The sequence below is a fragment of the Mustela nigripes genome, chromosome 15 (genome assembly GCF_022355385.1).
Source record: "Mustela nigripes isolate SB6536 chromosome 15, MUSNIG.SB6536, whole genome shotgun sequence".
Classification (NCBI taxonomy): domain Eukaryota; kingdom Metazoa; phylum Chordata; class Mammalia; order Carnivora; family Mustelidae; genus Mustela; species Mustela nigripes.
The window spans coordinates 8,610,878-8,635,031 of NC_081571.1; the positions used below are offsets into that span (position 1 = coordinate 8,610,878).

The 24,154-nt window shown below is 35.8% G+C and overlaps 1 protein-coding gene and 1 pseudogene across 1 annotated transcript in view; both read right to left on the reverse strand.

Annotated features, from left to right (window-relative positions):
• LOC132002948 (phospholipid-transporting ATPase IB-like) overlaps window positions 1–24,154 on the reverse strand; it is a 247,455-nt gene that overhangs the window by 92,597 nt on the left and 130,704 nt on the right. The window contains exons 27-30 of the mRNA XM_059378234.1: window positions 14,052–14,162; window positions 11,533–11,607; window positions 5,550–5,672; window positions 1,212–1,290 (exon numbers count right to left, since the gene is read on the reverse strand). Coding sequence (XP_059234217.1) covers window positions 1,212–1,290; window positions 5,550–5,672; window positions 11,533–11,607; window positions 14,052–14,162 — 388 coding nt within the window. The remainder of the gene's footprint in view (window positions 1–1,211; window positions 1,291–5,549; window positions 5,673–11,532; window positions 11,608–14,051; window positions 14,163–24,154) is intronic.
• LOC132003084 (U4 spliceosomal RNA) lies at window positions 12,528–12,648 on the reverse strand (annotated as a pseudogene).

Here is a 24,154-nt window from a genome sequence, read left to right on the forward strand (position 1 = left end):
AGTCTCAGCCTGCTACTTCTCCGCCATCTTGACTCCTCCCTCTGATCCAAGCATTCTTAAGCAAGGTGGTCTTTAACTTCCAGGTATTTGAGTTCCTGCCAAACTTTTCTTGTGATTGAGCTCCAGTTTCAAAGCATTGTGGTCTGAAAATATGAAGGGAATAATCTCAGTCTTTTGGTATCGGTTGAGCCCTGATTTGTGACCCAGTACGTGGTCTATTCTTGAGAAGGTTCCATGTGCACTTGAGAAGAATGAGTATTCTGTTGTGTTAGGGTGGAATGTTCTGTATATATCTATGAGGTCCATGTGTTCCAATGTGTCATTCAATGCTCTTGTTTCCTTATTGATTTTCTGCTTGGATGATCCGTCTATTGCTGAGAGAGGCATGTTAAGATCTCCTACTATTAATGTATTCATATCAATATGACTCTATCTTGATTAACAGTTTTCTTATGTAATTGACTGCTCCCATATTGGGGGCATAAATATTTATAATTGTTAGATCTTTTGGTGGATAGAAAAGAGACTTGGTCCAATAATAAAGTATACTGAACTTGTATTATAGTCTAAATTGAAACGTGAAGTTTGGGAAGTGAAACAAGAAACAGACATAAATTTCAAACTTATACAAGGTGTTGAGCTTTCTATCAGACGTGCTGACTCAATTACTTACTACAAATTAACAATAAAAGCACCAATTTTCAATTTATATATGTCAAAGACCAGGAAAATGTGTTCTAAAGATCAATTGTTAAATGTCAATTAATTTATTATTATTTATTTATTTATTATTTATATAATTCATAATTTATTATGTAATATTTATTTATTATTATTTATATATTTATATATTATATATTTATATATAACAATAAAAGCACTAATATTCAATTTACTTATGTCAAAGACCAGGAAAATGTGTTCTAAAGATCAATTGTTAAATGTCAATTTATTATTTATTATTATTTATATAATAAATTATAATTTATTATTATATGTAATAATATGTAATATATTATTTATTATTGTTAAATGTCAATGTAATTATAATATTACATATCGGTAAATATTTTTAAATCCCATTTTTTTTTTTGCCTTAAGTTCTTTCTGTGGAGACATACATATAAACACACATACACACAACACAGAATATTGGCCCCAGTGAGAAAAACATACTCTTTGTTGAATATATGAAACAATGAAGCTATTACCATGCTCCAGCATTTTCATGGGCATCCAGAAGAGAATGAAGGAATGGATCAAAGCATTTAAGCATTGAAACCAAAACACCTAAAAGAAAGCAAGGCAAGAAAGTTATGCTAGTACACTGGTCTAAACCTAAAAACCTGTGATATTATAAAATTGCTTATAGTTTAAAACAGTTATAAAGCCAAAATATTTTATTGAAGATGGAAAAATTCCATTTCTTTTACTTCTAAAAGAAATGACTGGGAATGTATGAGATATTATTTGAAAAGAAAAGTTAAATGTAAATGTATGGAACTCAAATATAGGATATTTGTTTTAAAAAACTATAAAGTCCTGGGGTGCCTGGGTGGCTCAGTGGGTTAAAGCCTCTGCCTTCAGCTCAGGTCATGATCCCAGCATCCTGGGATGGAGCCCCACGTCAGGCTCTCTGCTCAGAAGGAAGCCTGCTTCCTCCTCTCTCTCTGCTTGCCTCTCTGCCTACTTGTGATCTCAGTCTGTCAAATAAATAAATAAAATCTTTTTTAAAAAATTAAAAAAATAAAAAATTATAAAGTCCTAAATTATCTAATGAAAAAGAACCAGAAGTAATTTTTAAAAGGAATAAAAATATTTTTAATACTTAGGCTATAGTATTTTAAATAATTTCATACCTTATTTCATATGATACACTCTGAACCTTTACATCTCCACCTAGACTCTGGTCAAAATAAATTTTAAGGTACCACATACAATTTTATTAGAAGAAATCTTAATAATATAAGATCTTTGGAGTCAGACAAGAGTACACCTTGGGGTTAGATGGTTGAACTTCTTTTGGTTAAAAATATATCAGTTATTTTCATGTTTACCAGGAAGACTCACCAATAAAGGACTAAAGAAGAAAAAAATGTGGAAAAACATATTTTGTCCTGTGACCTAAATTTCCTGGAGCAAAGCTGTTTTTAGGAAAGAATGTAAGAAACTGGTTTAAAAGCACAGTTAATGCTAAATTGGAAAACCTCAAGACTCATGGAACATTGGGTAAAATACATTGGAGAAAAATTATCCTTGTACTTAGCACAACTCCTGTCCTTCCTAATAAATATTAAGATGCAGATCCACAAGGATTAAATTTTTTCCAGAACAAAACTCAAGAATAGTCATGGTAATATCAAATAAAAGGTTTCTGTACACAGCAAAGGAAGCTAACAACTAAACAAAAAAAAAAAAACAAAAAAGGAGAAAATATTTGCAAATGATACATCCAATAAGGGGCAAATATCCAAAATACATGTAAAAACTTCTACAATTCAACACCAAAAAAAAAAAAGTAATCTGATTAAAAATGAGAAGACATTTTTCTAAAGACAGATGGCCAACTTACACATTAAAAGATGCTCAATATCACTCATCATCATGTTAATGCAAATCAAGATAGCAATATAACTTTCTATCTATCAGAATGGCTAAAATCAAAAACACAAAAAACAAGTGTTTAAGAGGATGTGAAGAAAAAGGAACTCTTGTGCACTGTTGGTTGCAATGCAAAGTGATTCAGCCACTGTAGAATACAGTATGGAGGTTTCTCAAAAAATTAAACATAGAAATACCATATAATTTAGTAATTCTACTACTGGGTATTTACAAAACAAAAACACTAATTGAAACATATATATGCACTCCTATGTTTACTGGTAATTAAGAAAATGCTCTTCAAAGGAGCCAGATGAAAAAAAGATACAGTAAAGTCATAAAGATGAAGATAACAGTAATTCCACATTAAAACAATGCAAGAAGGGACCTCTGGGTGGCTCAGTGGGTTAAAGCCTCTGCCTTCGGCTAAGGTCATGATCCCAGGTTTCGGACCAAGTCCCTCATCGGGGAGCCTGATTCTTTCTCTGCCTGCTGTTCCCCTTGCTTGCTCAGTCTCCCTGACAAATAAATAATAAAAATCTTTTTGGGGGAAAAAAAACCGCAAGTTGTTTCTTTTGCTATTTAAATCACTTTTAAAAACAATTGTTCAAACACAAATATGAATATGGTACGGGGTTTTTAATATATGTAAAAGTAACATGTATGACAATAGACCAAAGGTCAGAAGGAAAGAAATGAGAGTATAGTATTAAGTTTTTAATACTGTGTGTGAATTAGTATATCACTTGAAGACTATATTAGCCTAAGGATGTATGGTATAAAGCCTAAAGCAAATTCTTAAAAAAAGAAAGAAAGAAAGAATTAAAACTAAAAAGCCAACAAGGAAATGAAATGGAACTCACAAAAATTAATACAAAAGAACTCAGAACAACAGGAAACAAGGAAAGAAATTATAATTGGGAAAAATGGAAAATATTTAGAAAGATGGTAAGTTTACACCAAAACATATCAATAAACACATTAAATATAAATGCTTTAAACACTCAATATAAAGGCAGATATTATTAGATTGGATAACAAAGCAAGACTACAAACCGCCTATAAGAAACATACTTTAAATATGAAGACACGAGTTATAAGGCTGTTATAAGGTTATAAGTATAAGGATGGAAAAATAGAAACATTAAAAAAAGCTGAAGTGGTCAGTAGATTTCAGATCAAAGAAGAAAACAGACAATTTCTTAATGAAAATGGGATCAATCAAGACAATATAATAATCCTAAACATTGATATACCTCTTAAGAGTACCTCAAAATACATGATGCAAAGCTGACAGAATTTCAAAGGGATAGAGATGAATCTATACTTTCAGTTGGAGATTTTAGTCCCTCTCCATAATTGATAGGATAATGAACAGAAAATAAGAATGTAGAAATTTGAATATGAACTTGACCTAATTTAATTATTCTGTTCAAGTTGAAATATTTATAAGATAGACTATATTTTGAGCCATGAAGCAATACATTTAAAAACCCATGTTTTTTCCAGGTGTCTATATTTTTTACTGAAGTACAATTAACATACGGTGTTATATTAGTTTCAGGTGTACAATATAATGATGCAATAATTCTAAACATTACTCAGTGCTCATCATGTACTCCTAATTCTCTTTATTTCACCCATCCTCCTACCTAACTCTCATCTGGTAACCACCAGTTTGTTCTCTGTATATAAGAGTCTACTTCTCTTATATACTCTGTATATAAGAGTCTACTTCTTTGCTATTTTTGCATTGTTGTTCACTTATTGTTTCTTAAATTCCACATATGAGTGAAATCATATGTTATTTGTCTTTTTCTAACTTATTTCACTTAGCATTATATCCTCTAGGTCCATCCATGTTTTTGCAAATGACAAGATTTCATTCTTTTTCTGGCTGAGTAATATTCCAGTGTGTGTGTGTGTGTGTGTAGATATATAGATCTATCACATCTTTATCCATTCATCTATTGATGAACACTTGGGGTGCTTCCATATTTTGGCTATTGCAGACAATGCTGCAATAAATACAAGTGCATAGGTATTAATATGCAAAATGTATAAAGAACTTACACAAATCAACACCAAAAAAAAAAAACCCACAAAAAAATAATGTGACTTAAAATGGGCAGATGGCCTGAATAGACATTTTTTTAAAGAAGATATAACAGATGATTAACTGACACATCAAAAGATGCTCAACATCACTATCATCATGGAAATATAAATGAAAACCACAATGAGATATCAATTTATACCTGTCAAAATGGTTAAAATAAAAAAAAATATGAAAAATAGCAAATTTGGGGAGAATGTAGAGGAAAAGGAACCCTTGTGTACTATTGGTAGAAATGTAAATTGCTGTACCCACTGTTGAAAACAGTATGGAAGTTCCTCAAAAAGTTAAAAATATAATTATCATATGCTCTAGTATGGCACTACTGGGTACTTACCCAAAGAAAACAAAAACACTAATTTGAGAAGATACTTGCAGATGTCTGTATTTTTTAAATCTTCACTAATAATGATTGAGATGCAATTAGGTTTACTCTTATGGCCTGTAAAACTTTTTTAATTCCCCTGTTAAATCTCAACTCATGATCCCAGGAAGAAATCATACCAAAGGAATCATTTGTATTATCTAAAAAGACAAAAGTATTTGCCAGGACAGACCCACTGCACACAGCATGCCTCCTGAAGCTGCTCAGCACACAATTTGTGGGACCATATGAGGTGCCTTGTTTCTTTTTCTTAAGGTTTGTCTTCCCACATACTGTTATTTAAACCTCAATTCCCTGGTTAAACTAAACTACAAGGTAAATGATTGCACAGGGCTGCATCCCTTGCTTTGTAAATTATGTTTTTTTAAGCATCAGAAAAGGAAAAGACCAAAGGTAATGTTGGTGTTAAGTTGAGATTGAAAGGCCTGCAATAAATCTTCTGTTTACCTTTGTGTTGAAAGTATTCCCTGCCTGAGAAATCTTGTAGAGCTGTGGATATGCAAGCAGGCTCTTCTGACTGCAACACTGTTCAAAGATCCCCAGAGAAAAAGGTGGTAATGAAGTGAAAAGCTACATAGAAAACAAGGATTTGTTAAAAAGAACTTTTAGTCTGTAACTGAGTTAATATTGTAGCAATGTCAATTTCCTGACTTGCATAATGTATTACAACTATTAAGCTATCATTATGGGGGAAACTGGTTGAAGGAGATACAGAACTGCTTTTGTATCTTCTGGTAAGTCTTAAGCTATTTAAAAATAAAAATTATTTGCGAAGAAGATATTAATGAAGTATATGGATTCCAACACATTTAACAAATCATGACTTTTTCTGATTGATTTTAAACTGTAAATGTTGCTTTATGAGCATTAAAATGAATTAATTTATTCTTGTTTAATGAGTATAAAAATAAATTGAATATCTAGATATTTAAATAAAGGCATAATATTGACAAATATATCTACCACTAATGACATCTGTATCCCTCATAAGAACCAGTTGCTTTATAAGCTAGTTCACTTTCCAGATCTTGGCACATAATATTGTGAATGTTAGGTTTAAAAAATACACGAAAATTCTTTATCTTGATAATTATTATCAGAACCAAAGGGATGTTTCCTATTCATCTACTCTTCAAATACTTTATTAACAATCATTATGCTAGCAACCATATTAAATTAAAAATACATGATCCTTTAAAAAGTTCTGGACCTTGTCAAGGAGGGAACCTTATAGTAGTAGGTATAATAATAAGAGAAAAAAATGGTGAGGTAAGAAGTTAAAAAAGGAGAAGAGAGGAAAATAGCAGGAAGATAGAAGTGACATATTTCTGCTCCATTTTGTTTCTGTTTAACCAGGGATTCTTCACAAAAAGCAACAAGATGGTACAAGCTTCAGTGAGCAAGCATTTTTCACATCTCTGAGCTTCTTGTGTCTGCTGTTGTCTTATTGGCTAACCCAGTCACAGGGCCAAACCCAGAGTCAGTGTGAGTGGGTACACCAAAAGGTGTGGATACAGAAGGGCATGAACAAATTGGGGGACCTTTATTATAACAATCTAACACAACATATGACCTTACGTAGATTTTCTAGAATTTTTTCTAGAATTTTATACAGAATGTTAGCAGCAACTAAAGCAAGCATTATTGTCAATCCTTTTTTTTTTTTTTTTTTTTATTGGTCTTATTACACTGGATAGGACCTACGTATGGATGGTGTTGAATAGAAGTGGTAAGAACATACATTCTTCTCTTGTTCTTCATCTTAGGGGAACACACTTTGCCATTAGGTATGATGTTAGCTGTAGGTTTTTCACGGAAGCACTTTCTTAGTGTTCATCAGAAGCCAACGGCTGGTGCTGTATAGACTGGGGTCCCAGGGCTCATGGAGGTGATAGGTTGGCTAGGGTACCCAGACCCTATCCATTAAGGAGAGATTAAGTCTCTGAATGTTAGAGTTAATTTACTTAACTTGTCATTTAATGATATCAGTATCTGCTTTATTTTTAATTACTTTCTAATGAGCTATGTTATTCTTACCTATTAGGATTCTAATGTGTTATTAATAAGTTAACACTATAGTTAAGAGATATTCATATTCATCACTAGTCATTTCTGAAGGCTTTTATTCTGTTGTTAATATAGCCCCTTTGGCTTTTTAAAAAATTATTGTTTACATCATAAACATTTTCTCATCCTTTTTCTTTTTACCTGTGTCTTTATATTCGAAGTAGGCTTTTTAAAAATTTTACTTATTTATTTGACAAAGAGACTCACAGTGAGAAAGGGAACACAAGCAAAAGGAGTGGGAGAGGGAGAAGCAGGCTTTCCACTGACAGGGAGCCTAATGCGGGGTTCGATCCCAGGACCCTGGGATCATGACCTGAGCCAAAGGCAGACACTTAACAACTGAGTCACCCAGGTGTCCCCAAAATAGGTTTTGATTTTGTTAATCCAATCTGACAATATCTGCCTTTTAATTAGAATATTTAGACCACTTGCATTTCAGTGTAATTATAAATATGGTTGGATTTAAATCACCTTTTGTTGTTGTTGTTGTTGAATTTAGTCTTCCTCTTTACCTTATTTACTGACTTCTTTTGAAGTAATTGAACAATAAGATTTTATCATCATTATTGGTTCATTAGCCATAATTTTTGGTGGTTTCAGTTGTTAAGGTTTACAATATACATACACAATGTATCACAAAATTCAAATAACAGTACACTCCCAAATTCCTCCTATTCTTTGTGCTATAGTTATATATTTTTATTCTAAATTAATGAATACATTATTAATTTTGCTTTAAACAGTTATCTGTCATCATAACTTAAAATGAGGGGAAAAGGGTAAGTCTTTTATTAATGCCCACATAATTAACATTTTTGTTTTTCTTTCTTTCTTTGGATAGACCCAAATTTCATCCTAGTATACTTTTTCTTTTGTTTGAAGAGCTTCCCTCAACATTATTATAGGTCTGGTGATAAATCTTCTATTTATTTGGTTTATTTTCAGAAGACATTTTTGTTGCATATAGAATTTTAGGTTAGTGGATTTCTTTTTTCTTTCAGATCTTTAAAGATATTCCATTGGGGTGCCTGGGTGGCTCAGTGGGTTAAGCCGCTGCCTTCGGCTCAGGTCATGATCTCAGGGTCCTGGGATCGAGGCCCGCATCAGGCTTTCTGCTCAGCGGGGAGCCTGCTTCCTCCTCTCTCTCTGCCTGCCTCTCTGCCTGCTTGTGATCTCTCTCTGTCAAATAAATAAAATCTTTAAAAAAAAAAAAAAGATATTCCATTGTTTTCTGCCATGCATGGTTTTCTATATGCATTTATTTTCTATATGTAATATTTATCTGGTTGATTTAAAGATTATTCTCTTTGTCACTGATTTTCAACAATTTGGTTATGGAGAACATTTGTGTTTTTCTGATTTTTCTCTCTGTGCTTCTGTAATTGCTATGTCTTCAAATTTATTGATCCTATTTCTGAAGTTTCTAATTTGCTCTTAATCCTATCCAGCAAAATGTCCATTTTCTATTTGTATTTTTTATCATAAGGTTCTATTTGATTCATTTCTATTACTTCTGTTTTTCTCCTCATTATGTTCATTTCTTCCTTTATATTCTGGCACATGCTTTAAAATACCTGTTTTAAGTTCTTATCTATTAATTCTAACAACTTTATAATTTTTGTATCTGTTCTCATTGCCTTATTTTTCACATTATGGATCTTATTCTCCTATTTCTTTGCATGACCATTATCTTTTATTGGATACACTACTTCAAATTTTGTGTTGAGTACTTAAATTTTTTTTCAATTCCTTATTTTTAGTTTATTTGTATATATTGTTTTCCATGGCTTTGGAGGCCCCTAAGTCTCTCTATTTTTTTCTTTTTTAAGATTTATTTATTTTTAATTTTTTGGAATTTTTTTATGTTCAGTTAGCCAACATATAGTACATCATTCATTTTTGATGTGGGGCTCAATGATTCATTAGTTGTATATAACACACAGTGCTCATCACCACACATGCCCTCCTTAATATCCGTCACTAAGTTACCCCGTTCCCCCATCCCTTTCCCCTCTGTAACCCTCAGTCTGTTTCTTGGACTCCAGCGTCTTTCGTGGTTTGTCTCCCCTCTGATTTCTTCCCATTCGGTTTGCCCTCTCTTCCCCTATGATCCTCTATACTGTTTCTTATATTCCACCTATGATGAAACCATATGATAATTGTCTTTCTCTGCTTGACTTATTTCACTTAGCATAATCGCCTCCAGCTCTATCCATGTCCATGAAAATAGTGGGTATTCATCCTTTCTGATGGCTGAATAATATTCCATTGTATATACAAACCACATCTTCTTTATCCATTCATCAGTTGAAGGACGTCTCGTCTCTTTAAATATTGTTTGCCTGTGTTCCAATTTGTAGGTAAGTAACTTGCAATTAGTTTGATTTTTTTTAAGATTGCTTTTAAGTTGTATTATTATGGGCCTAGAATAGTGTTTATTATAGGTCTAATTTATCTTTATTTTTAAAAATGTAACTTAAGTTTTCCCAATATCATGTGTAACAAGTTATTCCTAACCCTGATTTAGCTCTAAGAATTCATCCTACTGCTTTCTGGTAGTTCTTTCCCTAGCTTTGGGTAGATTTTTCTCATTGATACACAAACCACAACCAAAGACTCAAGAGGGCTCTCTACAGATCTTCAGAGTCATTCTTTCTGTCTCTCTCAGTATAGTTCTTTTTTTGACATTCTAGCTACCTGGGCTCACTGAGCTCCAACCTTTGTGTCTTCAATCATTACGACACCTGGGTTTTTTTTTTGGGGGGGGGGGGGTCCATCTTCCTGCACCATGGCTTGGAAACAGTCCTCTCAAGGATAACAGCCATGAGAAGCCTGTTGTTTAATGCTTGAAAATAATTGTTCTATATATTTTGTTGACACTTAGGTTATTTCTTGTAGGAAGGTAATTCCTTATAGCAGTTTAGTCATGTATGGCCAGAGGCAGAAATGATATATGACCTCCAGAAACAGTATGACAACCTATTTAAATTTAGTTATTAAATAAGCAATCTGGGGCACCTGGGTGGCTCAGTGGGTTAAGCCGCTGCCTTCGGCTCAGGTCATGATCTCAGGGTCCTGGGATCGAGGCCCGCATCGGGCTCTCTGCTCAGCAGGGAGACTGCTTCCCTCTCTCTCTCTCTGCCTGCCTCTCTGCCTACTTGTGATCTCTGTCTGTCAAATAAATAAATAAAATCTTTAAATAAGCAATCTGGCTCTCTTATTGCGTGTAGCTATTTGAAATGTCCTAGACTTCATCTTTTTCCCATCCATAAAATATATATGTAATGAGATATTTAATAAGTCAATGGATATTAATAAGTCATATATTATCCTAAAATGTCCATAATTTTGTTTCCCACTATAGCCCTCATTTACTGCTTATTAAAAAAAAAATTCCATTGACCAATCTCTGTGGCCTATGCCTTCATAGTGAATTTTCTCACACAAAGACTCTGCCATCCCAGTCTGTATTGAGTTAAGTCCACTGATGTAGTGCTCTAGCCAAATATGTCTAGAATTGACATGTACACAACTATTCATAGCACTGTATTATTGGACACTCAATGACTTTTGTCTATGCTGTTTCAGAATTTAAGCCCCTAGAAGACAGAATTTTAGGGATTAAGGCACAGAGTGTCAGATCGTAATATGCTATGATAATGCATACATACAGCAGCAAAGAAAGGTCCTGATATACTCCTTGGGAATCTAATTTTTATGCCAGGTATCCCTCACCTCTAAAGTGGAATAATAAACAAGAAATATAAAACAAAAATTCAAAGGTGAATAAAAAGACCATTTAACCATACTGTTTATTTCTAGTTTTTAAATTTTAAATGAGTTAAGTAATGGTATGGGATTGTTAGTTTCAGAAAATTGTTTATTATTATAGGACTTCATATCAAAATTCATCATTTCCTACAAACACAGGGTGAAATATTTACCAAAGGACAAATTTTCTACTAGGAGGTTTAAAAGGCCAGGGAATTATACTATAAACACACACCCACATATAAAGATACAAATAAATATTAATTAAATGTAATATATATATATATATAGGTAGAGGTAGAGTTCAGTAATAACTACTTGGCTTAAAAGCCTAAACACATTGTACAGGCATATAGTAAGGAGGTTTTGGCTGTATTATCAAAATGCATTGCACAGAAATTTAATATAGTTGCTACAGAATGATCTCTTATGATTGAAACCATGTGTGCCAAGTATGGGATTCTGCAAGATGTGTTGCAGCAACAAAGCTCTAAAGATGAGTTTGTGCTGCCTGCTATGTGCAGATGATTGACTTAGATACACTTCCCAGACATAAACAGCATGCTCTCAGATAGAGATGGGGAATGCTTACCACATTGTACAAGCTTATGCACCAATGTTCAAATATAATCTGCCCAGAAAATCCATTAACAAAGGCAAACCAAAGCTGAAAGAGAAAAATGTTCAAGAAGTTTTATAACAATATTGACCTAAATGTTTCCATTCATTGTAGTACTTAAGATACTTTATCATTCTTTTTTTGTCATTAAATGGGATTTTACCAAAATATAAGTAAAATCAAGCTTGAGTGAGCCTAACAGGAAGCCAGTCCATTTATTTTAGAATTTTTATTTTATTCTTTGTTACTGTTCTTTCTGTATCAAGAAATAATTTTAATGAAATATTTAGATCTCATTGTCCAATAATGCATTGCTTCAGTAAAGCATGATATTGAGTTATACAGGTTCAGAATGATTTTGTCTATTGCTTCAGCAAATTGTAGCATCTGCAGCTACTAACAATTGTAACTGGCCCAGCCAAAGAAAGAACTCATAATTCAAAAAGATCTATGCCCCTCTATATTTATTGCAGGATTATTCACAACAGAAAAAAGCAACCCAAGTGTTCATCATTAGATGAATGTGATAGATATACATATCCAATGAGATGTTGCTCAACCATAAAAAAGTATGAGATCCCATCATTTGCAACGACATGGATGGATTTAGAGGATATCCCTCTTTCACACGAGTTTGAAAGGGATTAAGGCACAGAGTAACTTTTTGGAAGAGTTTGAGGAAGACTGGTGTTAATTCTTCTTTGAATGACTGGTATAATTTTCCAAGGAGGTGTTCGATTACTGACCTCATCTCCTTACTATAGTGTGTTCATATTTTCTATTTCTTCATTATTTGCCCAGCTGATTTTTGACAAAGGTGGAAAATCAATTTAATGGAAGGATAGTCTTTTCATCAAATAGTACTGAAATAATTGGATCTCTATGGGCAAAACAACTAGACAATCTAAACCCTCCACTAGACACAAAAATCAACTGAAAATGAAACATGACATTAACTGTAAGACACTTTAGAAAACTATAGAGAAGAAAATCTTTGGAATCTAGAGCTAGGCAAAAAGTTTTTTCAATTAGCAATAATCGCGCCTCGGATAAACCTCATTGGCTACGATACTGCCACTGCCCAAAGCTAGGCAAAAAGTTTTTTGACATAGAACCCAAAGCATAATCTATAAAAGGAAAATATATAAACTGGATCATATCAAAATTAAAAACTTTTGTACTCTGAAAGACTCTTTTTAAGATGACAAAACAACATGATACGGCCTAAAAGAAAATATTTGCAAACTACTTATCTGCCAGAGGACTAATATCTAAAATATGTGAACTCTCAAAACTTAAGAGCAAAAAAGCAGTTCAATTAGAAACTGGACAAAAATATGAAGACATGTTTCACTGAAGAAGATATGAAAATAGCAAGTAAGTACATGAGAAGATGTTCAACATCATTAGCCCCTATGGATATGCAATTTAAAACCACAGTGACATATCACTACCCATTTATCAGTATGGCTAAAAAAAACCCAAAAATAGTTATAAAATCAAGTGCTGGTAAAGATCCAGAGAAATAAGTTAACAGATGCTTTGCTGGCGGGAACTAAAAATGGTAAAGTCAGTTTGGAAAATAGTTGATAGTTTATTTTAAAACTAAACCTGCATTTACCATATGATCCAGAAATTGTACTCTGGACATTTTTCCTGAATAAGTGGAGACTTGTGTTTGTACAAAACCCGCACACAAATGCTCTTCAATAGGCAGATGATAAATGTTATGGTAAGAGAACAAATGATAAAGGGAACAACTTGTATCAGTCTAAAGGGAATTATACTGACTGAAAAAACCCAGTCTCAAAAGGTTATATACTACATGACTACATCTTTATAACATTCTTGAAAGAACAAAATTATAAGGATACAAAACAGATTAGTCACTGTCAGGGGTTAGGGATGGATATGAATATAAAGGGGTAGCATGAAGGGGACCCTTGTGGTGTGGGAACTGGTTTATATCATTGGGGGAGGGTTGGGGAGGGAAATAGTCCTCTGCCTTGATTTCTTTGGTGTTCGCATCAATCTACAAGTGGATAAAAGTATACAGAATTACATATACAAGTATGTGTAAAGCTGGTGAAATATGAATAAGCTCTGTTGATTATATCCCAATATTTGATATTTGATACTGTCCAGGAGTTATTCAAGGTGTTCTTTGGGGAAAATTGGGTGAATGTTTCGCAGGACCTTCTAAATATATTTTTATATCCTATGACTCTATAATTATTTCACAACAAAATATTTAAAAATATGTTTCCATAGCTAAAATAAACATTTATATAGGTATTTTTAAAGTCAGGATGATAGTTAGGAGATTCAAATTTACTGAATAACTCTAAGTGAAAACCTAACACAGAATTATGCAATGGTAATTTAAGTGATACAAATATGGGGGAAAAAAAACCTAAAACCCTAACGTACCAAGCTTGGTGTGAAAGAAAGACATAACTTTTCCATGAAAGAAAGTGTATCTCTTTTCTTACCTCAATAACATATAACACTACATTTTTGTAGAAACAATACAATATACACTTTGTCACTCGAAAATGATTCCAAGCTCCATGAACCAGCAGAAGCTTCTCCAAGTAGCTAAACTAAAAGAAGGAAACAACAGTCGGTGCAAGTTCAAATGAATCTATCATTTAGTGACAAAACCCACAAAATGTCATTTTCTCAGCATTTCACACCTCAGAGCTCCTGCTCTAGAAAATACAACACAGAAGGAAGCAGAATGAAACCAATTTCGCAGACAACCTGACATGGCAGTTCTCTGTAAAGAAATTTTTTTCAAGCTTTATAAACTTAACATACTTTATCACTAAAAAAATTTTAACACCATATTTTTTAAATTTATTTTTTATTTTCAGCATAACAGTATTCATTATTTTTGCACCACACCCAGTGCTCCATGCAATCCATGCCCTCTATAATACCCACCACCTGGTACCCCGACCTCCCACCCCCCGCCCCTTCAAAACCCTCAGATTGTTTTTCAGAAAGGACAAACACCATATTTTTTTTAATTTTTTCAATTTATTTATTTTCAGAAAAACAGTATTCATTATTTTTTCACCACACCCAGTGCTCAAATGCAATCTGTGCCCTCTATAATATCCACCACCTGATACCCCGACCTCCCACTCCCTCGCCACTTCAAACCCCTCAGATTGTTTTTCAGAGTCCATAGTCTCTCATGATTCACCTCCCCTTCCAATTTACCCCAACTCCCTTCTCCTCTCTAACACCCCTTGTCCTCCATGGTATTTGTTATGCTCCACAAATAAGTGAAACCATATAATTGACTCTCTCTGCTTGACTTATTTCACTCAGTATAATCTCTTCCAGTCCCGTCCATGTTGCTACAAAAGTTGGGTATTCATCCTTTCTGATGGAGGCAAAAATTAACAAAACAGGAAAAGAACACCATATTTTTTGCCCAGTGAATGTTACTTTGATTTTCACTTGGAGTGTGCAAGGCTTTTACTCTGATATACATCAGAGCTTTAATCATAGTAATGGAACAGAATTATTTAATGAAAGGAACATCTTATTAGAAACAAGAACTTGGGTTAAATCACTCTTTTTTTTTTTTAAATGTGTGTGATCAGGTGTAAGTAACAAAGTCTTACAGGAATCAGTTCCCCATGGCATATAATAAATAAAAAGTTAAAATTAAAAATGAAGATTATATGCAGGCTCTGCAGTGTTGGTGAGCCTCCTTACCCTCATATTCATATACACTTTCATAGCAGTGATTACCTTCTAACAAACAACAGGCATTACTGTATATTTTTATTTTCTACAATGCAAACTCTGTGAGAGTAGGTCTCATTGTTTAATTTACTGATGAGTCCTAAACACCTGGAAACATGCCTAGAATATGGTATTTGCTTAGTGGATTTTTTTTTTTTAATAAATGACTATTCAGGAGAGTTATTCCACAAAATGAAGTAATTCTGTCATTTAATGACTCCTGGAATTAAATACTTACTTCGAAGTGGCACAAGTTGGTATGTATAAAAAACTTTAAACTTTTTTTTAAAAAGAGCATTTAAGATTTTGGATCATGAGAGAGTACAATGGGGAAGAAGATGCTCAATCATAAAAGGTAGTGCTAAATGAGAAATAAGTGAATTAAAGAAAGGTTTTTGCTTGTTATTACCCAGAACTTGATATTAAACTTGAGTCACAATATAAAATATTCCTATTGCTTCAGTGTTTAGCTTTGCAGTTGTTTGAAGTCAGAGTTCCATTTCTTGAGATAATTTTAACATATTGAGAAATTTGGGGAGAAGGAAATGAATAATTTACACTTTTCAGAGAATAAAATGATCCAGGTTATGAGTTGAATGTTATACTGCTATACTCTGAGAAGAGAAAGTTGTATATTACCTAGAAAGAGCAGAGTAAAAGACATTTTTTTTTTTACCTCTGCTGCAGAATACACATGAAAGGCTAGAGGCAGATGGGACAGAAATGGGAAAATTTCAACTCACAGTTCTGGAGAAAATATTCATTCTGCAAAAGTATAAAATTACACACATCATTGGCAGAATGCCTTCTACTTCTTTGCAGTCAAAGCTGCTCTTGGGTCAAAGTAAGATGGAGGGGAAAAAAACCACAGTGTGGCTTAAAGTATTATCATTGACATGAGATAGCCTTTTAATAGGGGCCTGAGCACGTGGGGCGCCTGGGTGGCTCAGTGGGTTAAGCCGCTGCCTCGGCTCAGGTCATGATCTCAGGGTCCTGGGATCGAGTCCCGCATCGGGCTCTCTGCTCAGCAGGGAGCCTGCTTCCTCCTCTCTCTCTCTCTCTGCCTGCCTTTCTGCCTACTTGTGATCTCTCTCTGTCAAATAAATAAATAAAATCTTTAAAAAAAAAAAATAGGGGCCTGAGCACAAATCAAATCAATCTCCTGCTTTAGTGACTGTCTTGGTGTGGCACTTTAGTGGTGGGTGGAAGGAAGAAAAGAAAACTTGGAAGGTCTGCTCCAAGATGGCGACACAGGAAGACCCTCAAATCACCTCCTTCACAGACACATCAAATTTACACCTATTTATTCCTCTTGAGGGCAGACTGAATAGCTTCTGCACCATAAAACATAGATGGAGACACAGTAAGAAAAGGAATACCCAGCCCTGACACTGCAAAATGCAGTGAGGAGCAACAGTAATACTTAATGACCACGAGAAGATTCATATGTCCTGGGGTACAAACAAACAAAAAGAAGCCACAGTCTAAAAAAGGCAACTAGAATATAAAGGAGCCATCCCCAGAACCCTCCCAAGTAGCAGATGAGCCCCTTGAACTCTCTCCAGGTGAGAGGGGCTAATGAGTACCATGGTTTGTGTTCTCCCTCTACTTTCATAGTTACCAATAGGAACATAGTCTGCGTGCCATAGCCAGCCTTTTGCTTCAGTAAGCCCCAGGCCCTTAGCCCGTACTAGCTACAGACATCCAGAAAAACAAAACAAAACAAAACAAATACCTTCACTTTAAAAGAGCAACTAGAATATAAAGAGCCAGCCCTAAAACTCTGACAAATAGTGTGGGGGGCTTCTAGAAAACTCTAGGTTGGAGGGGCAGCTAGGTGTAACAGTTTGTTCCTTTTCCACCTTGATGGTGTAGATGGGAGTTTACTTTGCCCTAGCCAGTCTACAACCTCAGTGAGTCTAGACCCCTAGCCCACTTCAGCCCAAGGTGGGCCCACATGGCACCAGTGGGACAATCCAGGTCAGCACTCACTACAGCCCCAGCCATCTCACTATGGTGACACAGGAGCAAAGCACCCCAGAACACTCCTGGCCCACACTACTTTGGCACTGCACCATTCACCAGGTTATGTCCTGAGAGAGTGCCCTGGGAACCCCTTGGGCTATACATACCTCAACTCCAATCACCCTACATAGAGAGCCTAGGAACCTATACCTTGAGCCTCCCTTGGAACCAGCCACCTGCCAGAGTGCCCCCTGTGTAGAGTACCCAAGGACACCTGACTTATACGCACTTCAGCTTCAGCTGTCCTTCCAGGATGCCAGGAGAGACCTAAGAACATCCTGTTATATGCTTAATTCAGTTCAGGCCATCGCACCAGGGTGGCTCTAGCAAAGAATGCCTTGGGAATCTCATCCTATGCCAGGCACAGCTCCAGCCAGGCAACCAAAGTGACCAGGCACATGCAGTCTACATGAGGGACAACCATACACATTCCTTTAAGCTTAGGAGAGTAATATTATGCCTAATTCATAAAAACACAGAAATCCAAGTAAAATGAGAAGACAGAGGAATATGCTCCAAATGAAAGAACAAGACAAAAACCTCAAAGAGAGAGAGAGACAGAGAGAGAGAACTAAAAACAGAGATATCCAACCTACCTGATAAAGATTTTAAAGTAATGATTATAAAGATGCTTAACAGACTAGAGAGAAGAGTGGATAAACTCAATGAGAACTTCAACAAAGAAATAAAAAATATAAAAGAAGAACCAATCAGGATTGAAGAATACAAAAAAAAAAAGTGGGGGGAGAAAAACTAGAAAACTAGAAAAAAATACAATAATTGAAATAAAAGATACACTACAGGGAAATGAAGGTAGATTAGAGGATACAAAAGAATGGATCAACAATCTGGAGCACAAAGTGATGGAAAGCACCTAAGCTGAAATATAAAAAGAAAAAAAGAAATAAGGATGGGTTAAAGGATCTCTTGGACAACATCAAGGGAAGAAACATTCACATTACAGAGGTTCCAGAGGGAGGAGCAAATAAGAGGCAGATAAGTTTATCTGAATAAATAATAACTGAAAACTTCCCTAATCTAGGAAAGGAAACTGACATTCAGATTCAGGAAGAATAGGGAGTTCCAATAAGACATCCAAACAACAACACTTAATAATGACAATAATTTTTCAGCAGGAATATTGCAGCTCAGAAGGTAATACCATGATATATTCAAAATGCTGAAAGGAAAAAACACACAACCAAGAATACTCCATCCAACAAAGTTATTCAGAATTCAGGATGAGATAAAGAATTTCCTAAACAAAAATTAAAAGAAATCATCACCAATAAACTGGCCCTATAAGAAATAGTAAAGAGCCTTTTTAAAGTGGAAAACAAAAGGCCATAATTAGAAGTAAAAAAAAAAATTATATATATATACATATATATATATATGAAAGGAAAACTGTTCTAGGTTAAACCAAACATAAAGATCGTGGGAGCGGGGTGGGGGGGACAAGATGGCGGGGAAGTAGGAGGAGGCGCCTTTTCAACCTGTACCCTAAAGTGAGCTGATTACCTACCAAAGAACTTCGATCACCCATGAAATCAGCCTGAGATCAGAATTATACACATCTGGATCTCTACAGGGGCAAAAGACTACAGTGGGCAGGTAAAGCGGAGTGGGAACGGTGGACTGATATCTGAAGATAAACAAAAGGGGGAGGGAGCCAACAGAGGCAACCAGTTGGAAAGTAATACCCCAATAGGAGCGAGAGTGCCCTGCATCTGGGGACCAGCATTAACTTGGAGTCTGGTTGAAAGCACTCAAAAAGAGCAAAGGATTGCAGGGGGGAAATTGTGGGAATCGGGGAAGCTAGGGACAGGGGCTTAAGTCCCCAGACCCAGGGCAGCCTCCACTGGAACTGAGCCAGAGAGAGTGTGGCGGAGAAACCAGGTCTTGGTCCCTACGCCACCAGCGCACCCGAGAACATGAAGGGTCCGGCTCCTGTGAGGGGATGGGAGCCACGCGGGATGGCAGAATGCACGGGTCCTGCTACAGAGCCTGAGATACGTGTGCCCCTCATCCTCCCCTGAGAGAGGTACAAAGGCCCAGCTGGCAGTCTTTGACCCACGCCATTGTTTCAGAGCCTAAGATGCGCGCCCCAAACTCTCCCCTGAGAAAGGTGTGGGAAGGCCCAGACTGGTGCTTTTGAACTTGCGCCCCATTCTCAGAGCCTGAGATGTGTGCGCGACCCACAGCCTCACCTGAAAGAGGTGCGCACAAGCCGGGCGCTCCTACACCCAGAAAGACCAGGCACTCGCAGCCCAGGCCAGCAGGAAAAGCTCAGTGTGTGATCACTGCTTGGAGCCTCTCTGGCAGTCTGGAGCTCCCAGACAGCCACCGCTGCCATGGTTTTGGGTACAAGCAGAAGATCCTGCGTCCCCAGGGACCGGGATTCAGAACCTGCTATGTCAGCAGCCAAGGGGGAACTTATTTGGGCTCTGCAGCCAGACTGAGGCTTCTCTCTGAGAGGGCAGAGTGCAGTTTGTTTTCCTGTAAAACTACAAAAACCATCAAAACTGGTCAAGGTGAGAGAAAAAAAAAGTGAACAAACATAAAAACCACCAGAGAACAAAAGCCTGAAAAAAAAACAGTTTCCTCAGAGCCCACCCCCTTGGAGGGGGCGGGAGGACTTAACTCAGGAAACATCATTGACTGAAAACCCATGTGGCAGGCCCCTCCCCCAGAAAACAAACCAAGAAAGAAAGAAAGAAAAAAAAAGGGAATGCAAGAGAACAACCACCACTACTTCATAGGACAACTTTTATTTTTAATTTGTTCCCACTATTCTGGCTCATTTTTTAATATATAGATGATTTTTTAACCTATTTACCATCACAGTGAGCAGTCCAGTACATCAAATTCCATAATAGCCTTCTGATCTGAACTTTTGGATACATACATTTGTGTTGTTCTTTTGCATTTCTATTTTTTGAATTTCTTTTTTTTTAAAATTTTAGTTTAGTTTAGTCTAGTTTATTACTTTTTATTTTTATTATCTAATATTCATATAGAGTTAAACATCAAAGTAATCCTCTCTCCCCAATCAATACTATCCCTATAGGTAAACCAATTTTTAATCCCCCTTTATCTTAGGAAAGTTGAGACCTTTAACAAAGATATCAAGATACATCCAGGAAGAATCAAAACAAACTTCCGTGCCCACACTGAGAATTTATAACCACTCTCCCATCTTTTTCTTCCACCACTGTTTCTGTGTTTTTGTGTTTGTCCTGATAGTATATAAATCTTACACTTGGGGCCCTTTTTGATGAAGTTCTTCCTTTATTTGCATATATATATATATATATATATATATATATATATATATATATTTTTTTTTCTCTTGTCATATATTTTTATCAGTCTTTTTGTTTGTCTGTTTTTCTTTGTATACTTCATAAATCATAAATCTTACCTTGGGGCTCATTTGGGCTGAACCTTCTCTTTCATCTTCCCTTTCTTTCCTCTCTCTCTCTCTTTTTTTTCTTTTTCTTTTCTTTTGTCACTCATTTGGGTGGGGAATCCTGATTGCTCAGAATTGTTCCAGGGTGAACCTTGACTGCACCACAGTCGATACATCCAGCTTCATCTGTTCACTCATCTCTCACCAAAGTGACTAGGAGGAGGAATGCCCAACAGAAGAAAAATACAGAGGACGGACCTTCTGCAACGGAGCTAATGGCTATAACATAGACAATATGTCAGAAAGAGAATTCAGGCTAACAATTATCCAGGCAATAGCTAGGTTGGAGAAAGCCATGGATGACCAAATGGAATTGAGTAGGGCCGAGCTGAAAGCGACCAGACAGGATGTTCACAATGTTAGGGAAGAGCTAAAAGCTACCAGGGCTGAGGTTCACAATGCCCTCAATGAGTTCCAAACTAATCTAAATTCTCTCAAAGCTAGGGTAACTGAGACAGAAGATAGAATTAGTGATTGGGAGTACAAACAGATAGAGAGAAAGGATCAGGAGGAAGCCTGGAACAAACAGCATAGAAATCATGAAAACAGAATCAGGGAAATAAATGATGCCATGAAATGTTCCAATGTCAGAATTATTGGGATCCCTGAGGGGGAGGAGAAAGACAGAAGTCTAGAAGATATAGTGGAACAAGTTCTTCATGTAAATTTTTCCAATCACACAAATGGAACCAGCATTCATGTACTAGATCCTGAACAGTCTCCACCCAAGATTATAGATTCCAAAAAAAAAAAAAAAAAACCAAAAACAAAAATAAAAACAAAACAAAACAAAACAAAAAAACCAAGGCACCTGATAGTCAAATTGAGGAATCATAATTGTAGGTATAATCTCTTGAAAGCCGCTAAGACAAAAAGGCTCCTTACTTACAGAGGAAAGCCCATCAGAATAACGTCAGACCTATCCACAGAGACCTAGCAAGCCAGTAACGGCTGGCAAGACATATTCAGGGCATTAAATGAGAAGAATATGCAGCCAAGAATACTTTATCCAGCAAGACTGACATTCAAAATGGATGGAGAGATAAAGAGTTTCCAAGACCAGCAAGGCTTAAAAGACTATTCAACCACCAAGCCAACACCACAGGAAATATTAAGGAGACTTCTATAAAAGAGGAAAAATCCCAAGAATAGCATTGAACAGAAATATAGAGACAATCTACAGAAAGATGGACTTCAAAGGTAATACGATGTCAATAAGAACATATCTACCAATAATCATTCTCAATGTGAATGGCCTAAATGAGCCCATAAAATGGCATAGGGTTGCAGATTGGATAAAATGACGGGACTCATCCATATGTTGTCTACAAGAGACCCATTTTGAACCTAAAGATACACCCAGACTGAAAGTGAAGGGATGGAGAAGCATCTTTCATGCCAATGGGCCTCAAAGGAAGGCTGGGGTAGTGATTCTCATATCAGATAACTTAGATTTTAAACTAAAGACTGTAGTCAGAGATACAGAAGGACACTACATCATTCTTAAAGGGACTATCCACCAAGATGATCTAAAATTGTAAATATCTATGACTCAAATATGGGAGCAGCCAATTACATAAGAAAACTGTTAATCAAGATAGTCATATTGATATGAATACATTAATAGTAGGAGATCTTAACACACGCCTCTCAGAAATAGACAGATCATCAAAGCATAAAATCAATAAAGAAACAAGAGCATTCAATGACACACTGGACCAGATGGACCTCATAGATATATAAGGAACATTCCACCCTAACACAACAGAATACTCATTCTTCTCAAGTGCACATGGAACCTTCTCAAGAATAGACCACATACTGGGTCACAAATCAGGACTCAACCGATACCAAAAGACTGAGATTATTCCCTACATATTCTCAGATCACAATGCTTTGAAGCTGGAGCTCAATCACAAGGAAAAGTTTGGAAGGAACTCAAACACCTGGAAGCTAAAGACCACCTTGATTAAGAATGCATGGATCAACCAGGAGATCAAAGAAGAACTGAAACAATTCATGGAAACCAATGAGAATGAAGACACTTTGGTCCAAAACCTATGGGAAACAGCAAAGGTAGTCCTAAGGGGGAAATACATAGCCATCCATGCCTCCCTCAAAAAAAAAAATATGAAAATCCAGAATACACCAGCTGTCTATACACCTCAAAGAACTAGAGAATCAACAACAAATCAAACCAACCCCACACATAAGAAAGGAAATAATCAAGATTAGAGCTGAGATCAATGAGGTAGAAACCAGAGATACATTAGAACGTATAGATGAAACTAGAAGCTGGTTTTTTGAAAGAATCAATAAGATCGAAAAACCATTGGCCACACTAATCCAAAAGAAAAGAGAGAAAGCCCAAATTAATAAAATTATGAATGAAAAGGGAGCGATCACAACTAACACCAAGGAAGTAAAAACAAGCATCAGAAGTTATTATCAACAGTTATATGCCAATAAGCTAAGCAACCTAGATGAAATGGATGCATTCCTGGAAAACTATAAACTCCCAAATTGAACCAGGAAGAAATTGACAACCTGAATAGACTGATATCTAGTAACGAGATTGAAGTGGTGATCAAAAACCTCCCAAAAACAAGAGCCCAGGACCTGAAAGATTCCCTGGAGAATTCTACCAAACTTTCAAAGAAGAAATAACACCTATTATCCTGAAACTGTTTCAAAAAATTGTAGCAGAAGGAAAACTTCCAGACTCTTTCTATGAAGCCAGCATTACCCTGATTCCCAAACCAGGCAAAGACCCTACCGAAAAGGCGAATTTCAGACCAATATCACTGATGAATATGGAAGCTAAGATTCTCAACAAGATCCTAGCAAACAGGATCCAACAGCACATTAAAAAGATTATCCACCATGACCAGGTGGGATTCATCCCTGGGCTACAAGGATGGTTCAACATTCGCAAATCAATCAATGTGATAGAACAAATTAATATGAAAAGAGAGAAGAACTACCTGGTCCTCTCAATTGATGCAGAAAAAGCGTTTGACAAAATCCAGCACCCGTTCTTGATTAAAACTCTTCAAAGTATAGGGATAGAGGGAACATTCCTGAACTTCATAAAATCTATCTATGAAAGACCCATGGCAAATATCACCCTCAATGGAAAAAAGCTTGCAGCCTTCCCGTTGAGATCAGGAACACGATAAGTATGCCCACTCTCACCACTCTTGTTCAAAATCGTATTAGAAGTCCTAGCAACAGCAATCAGACAACAAAGAGAAATAAAAGGTATCCAAATTGGCAAGGAAGAAGTCAAACTCTCTCTCTTCGCAGATGACATGATTCTTTATATGGAAAACCCAA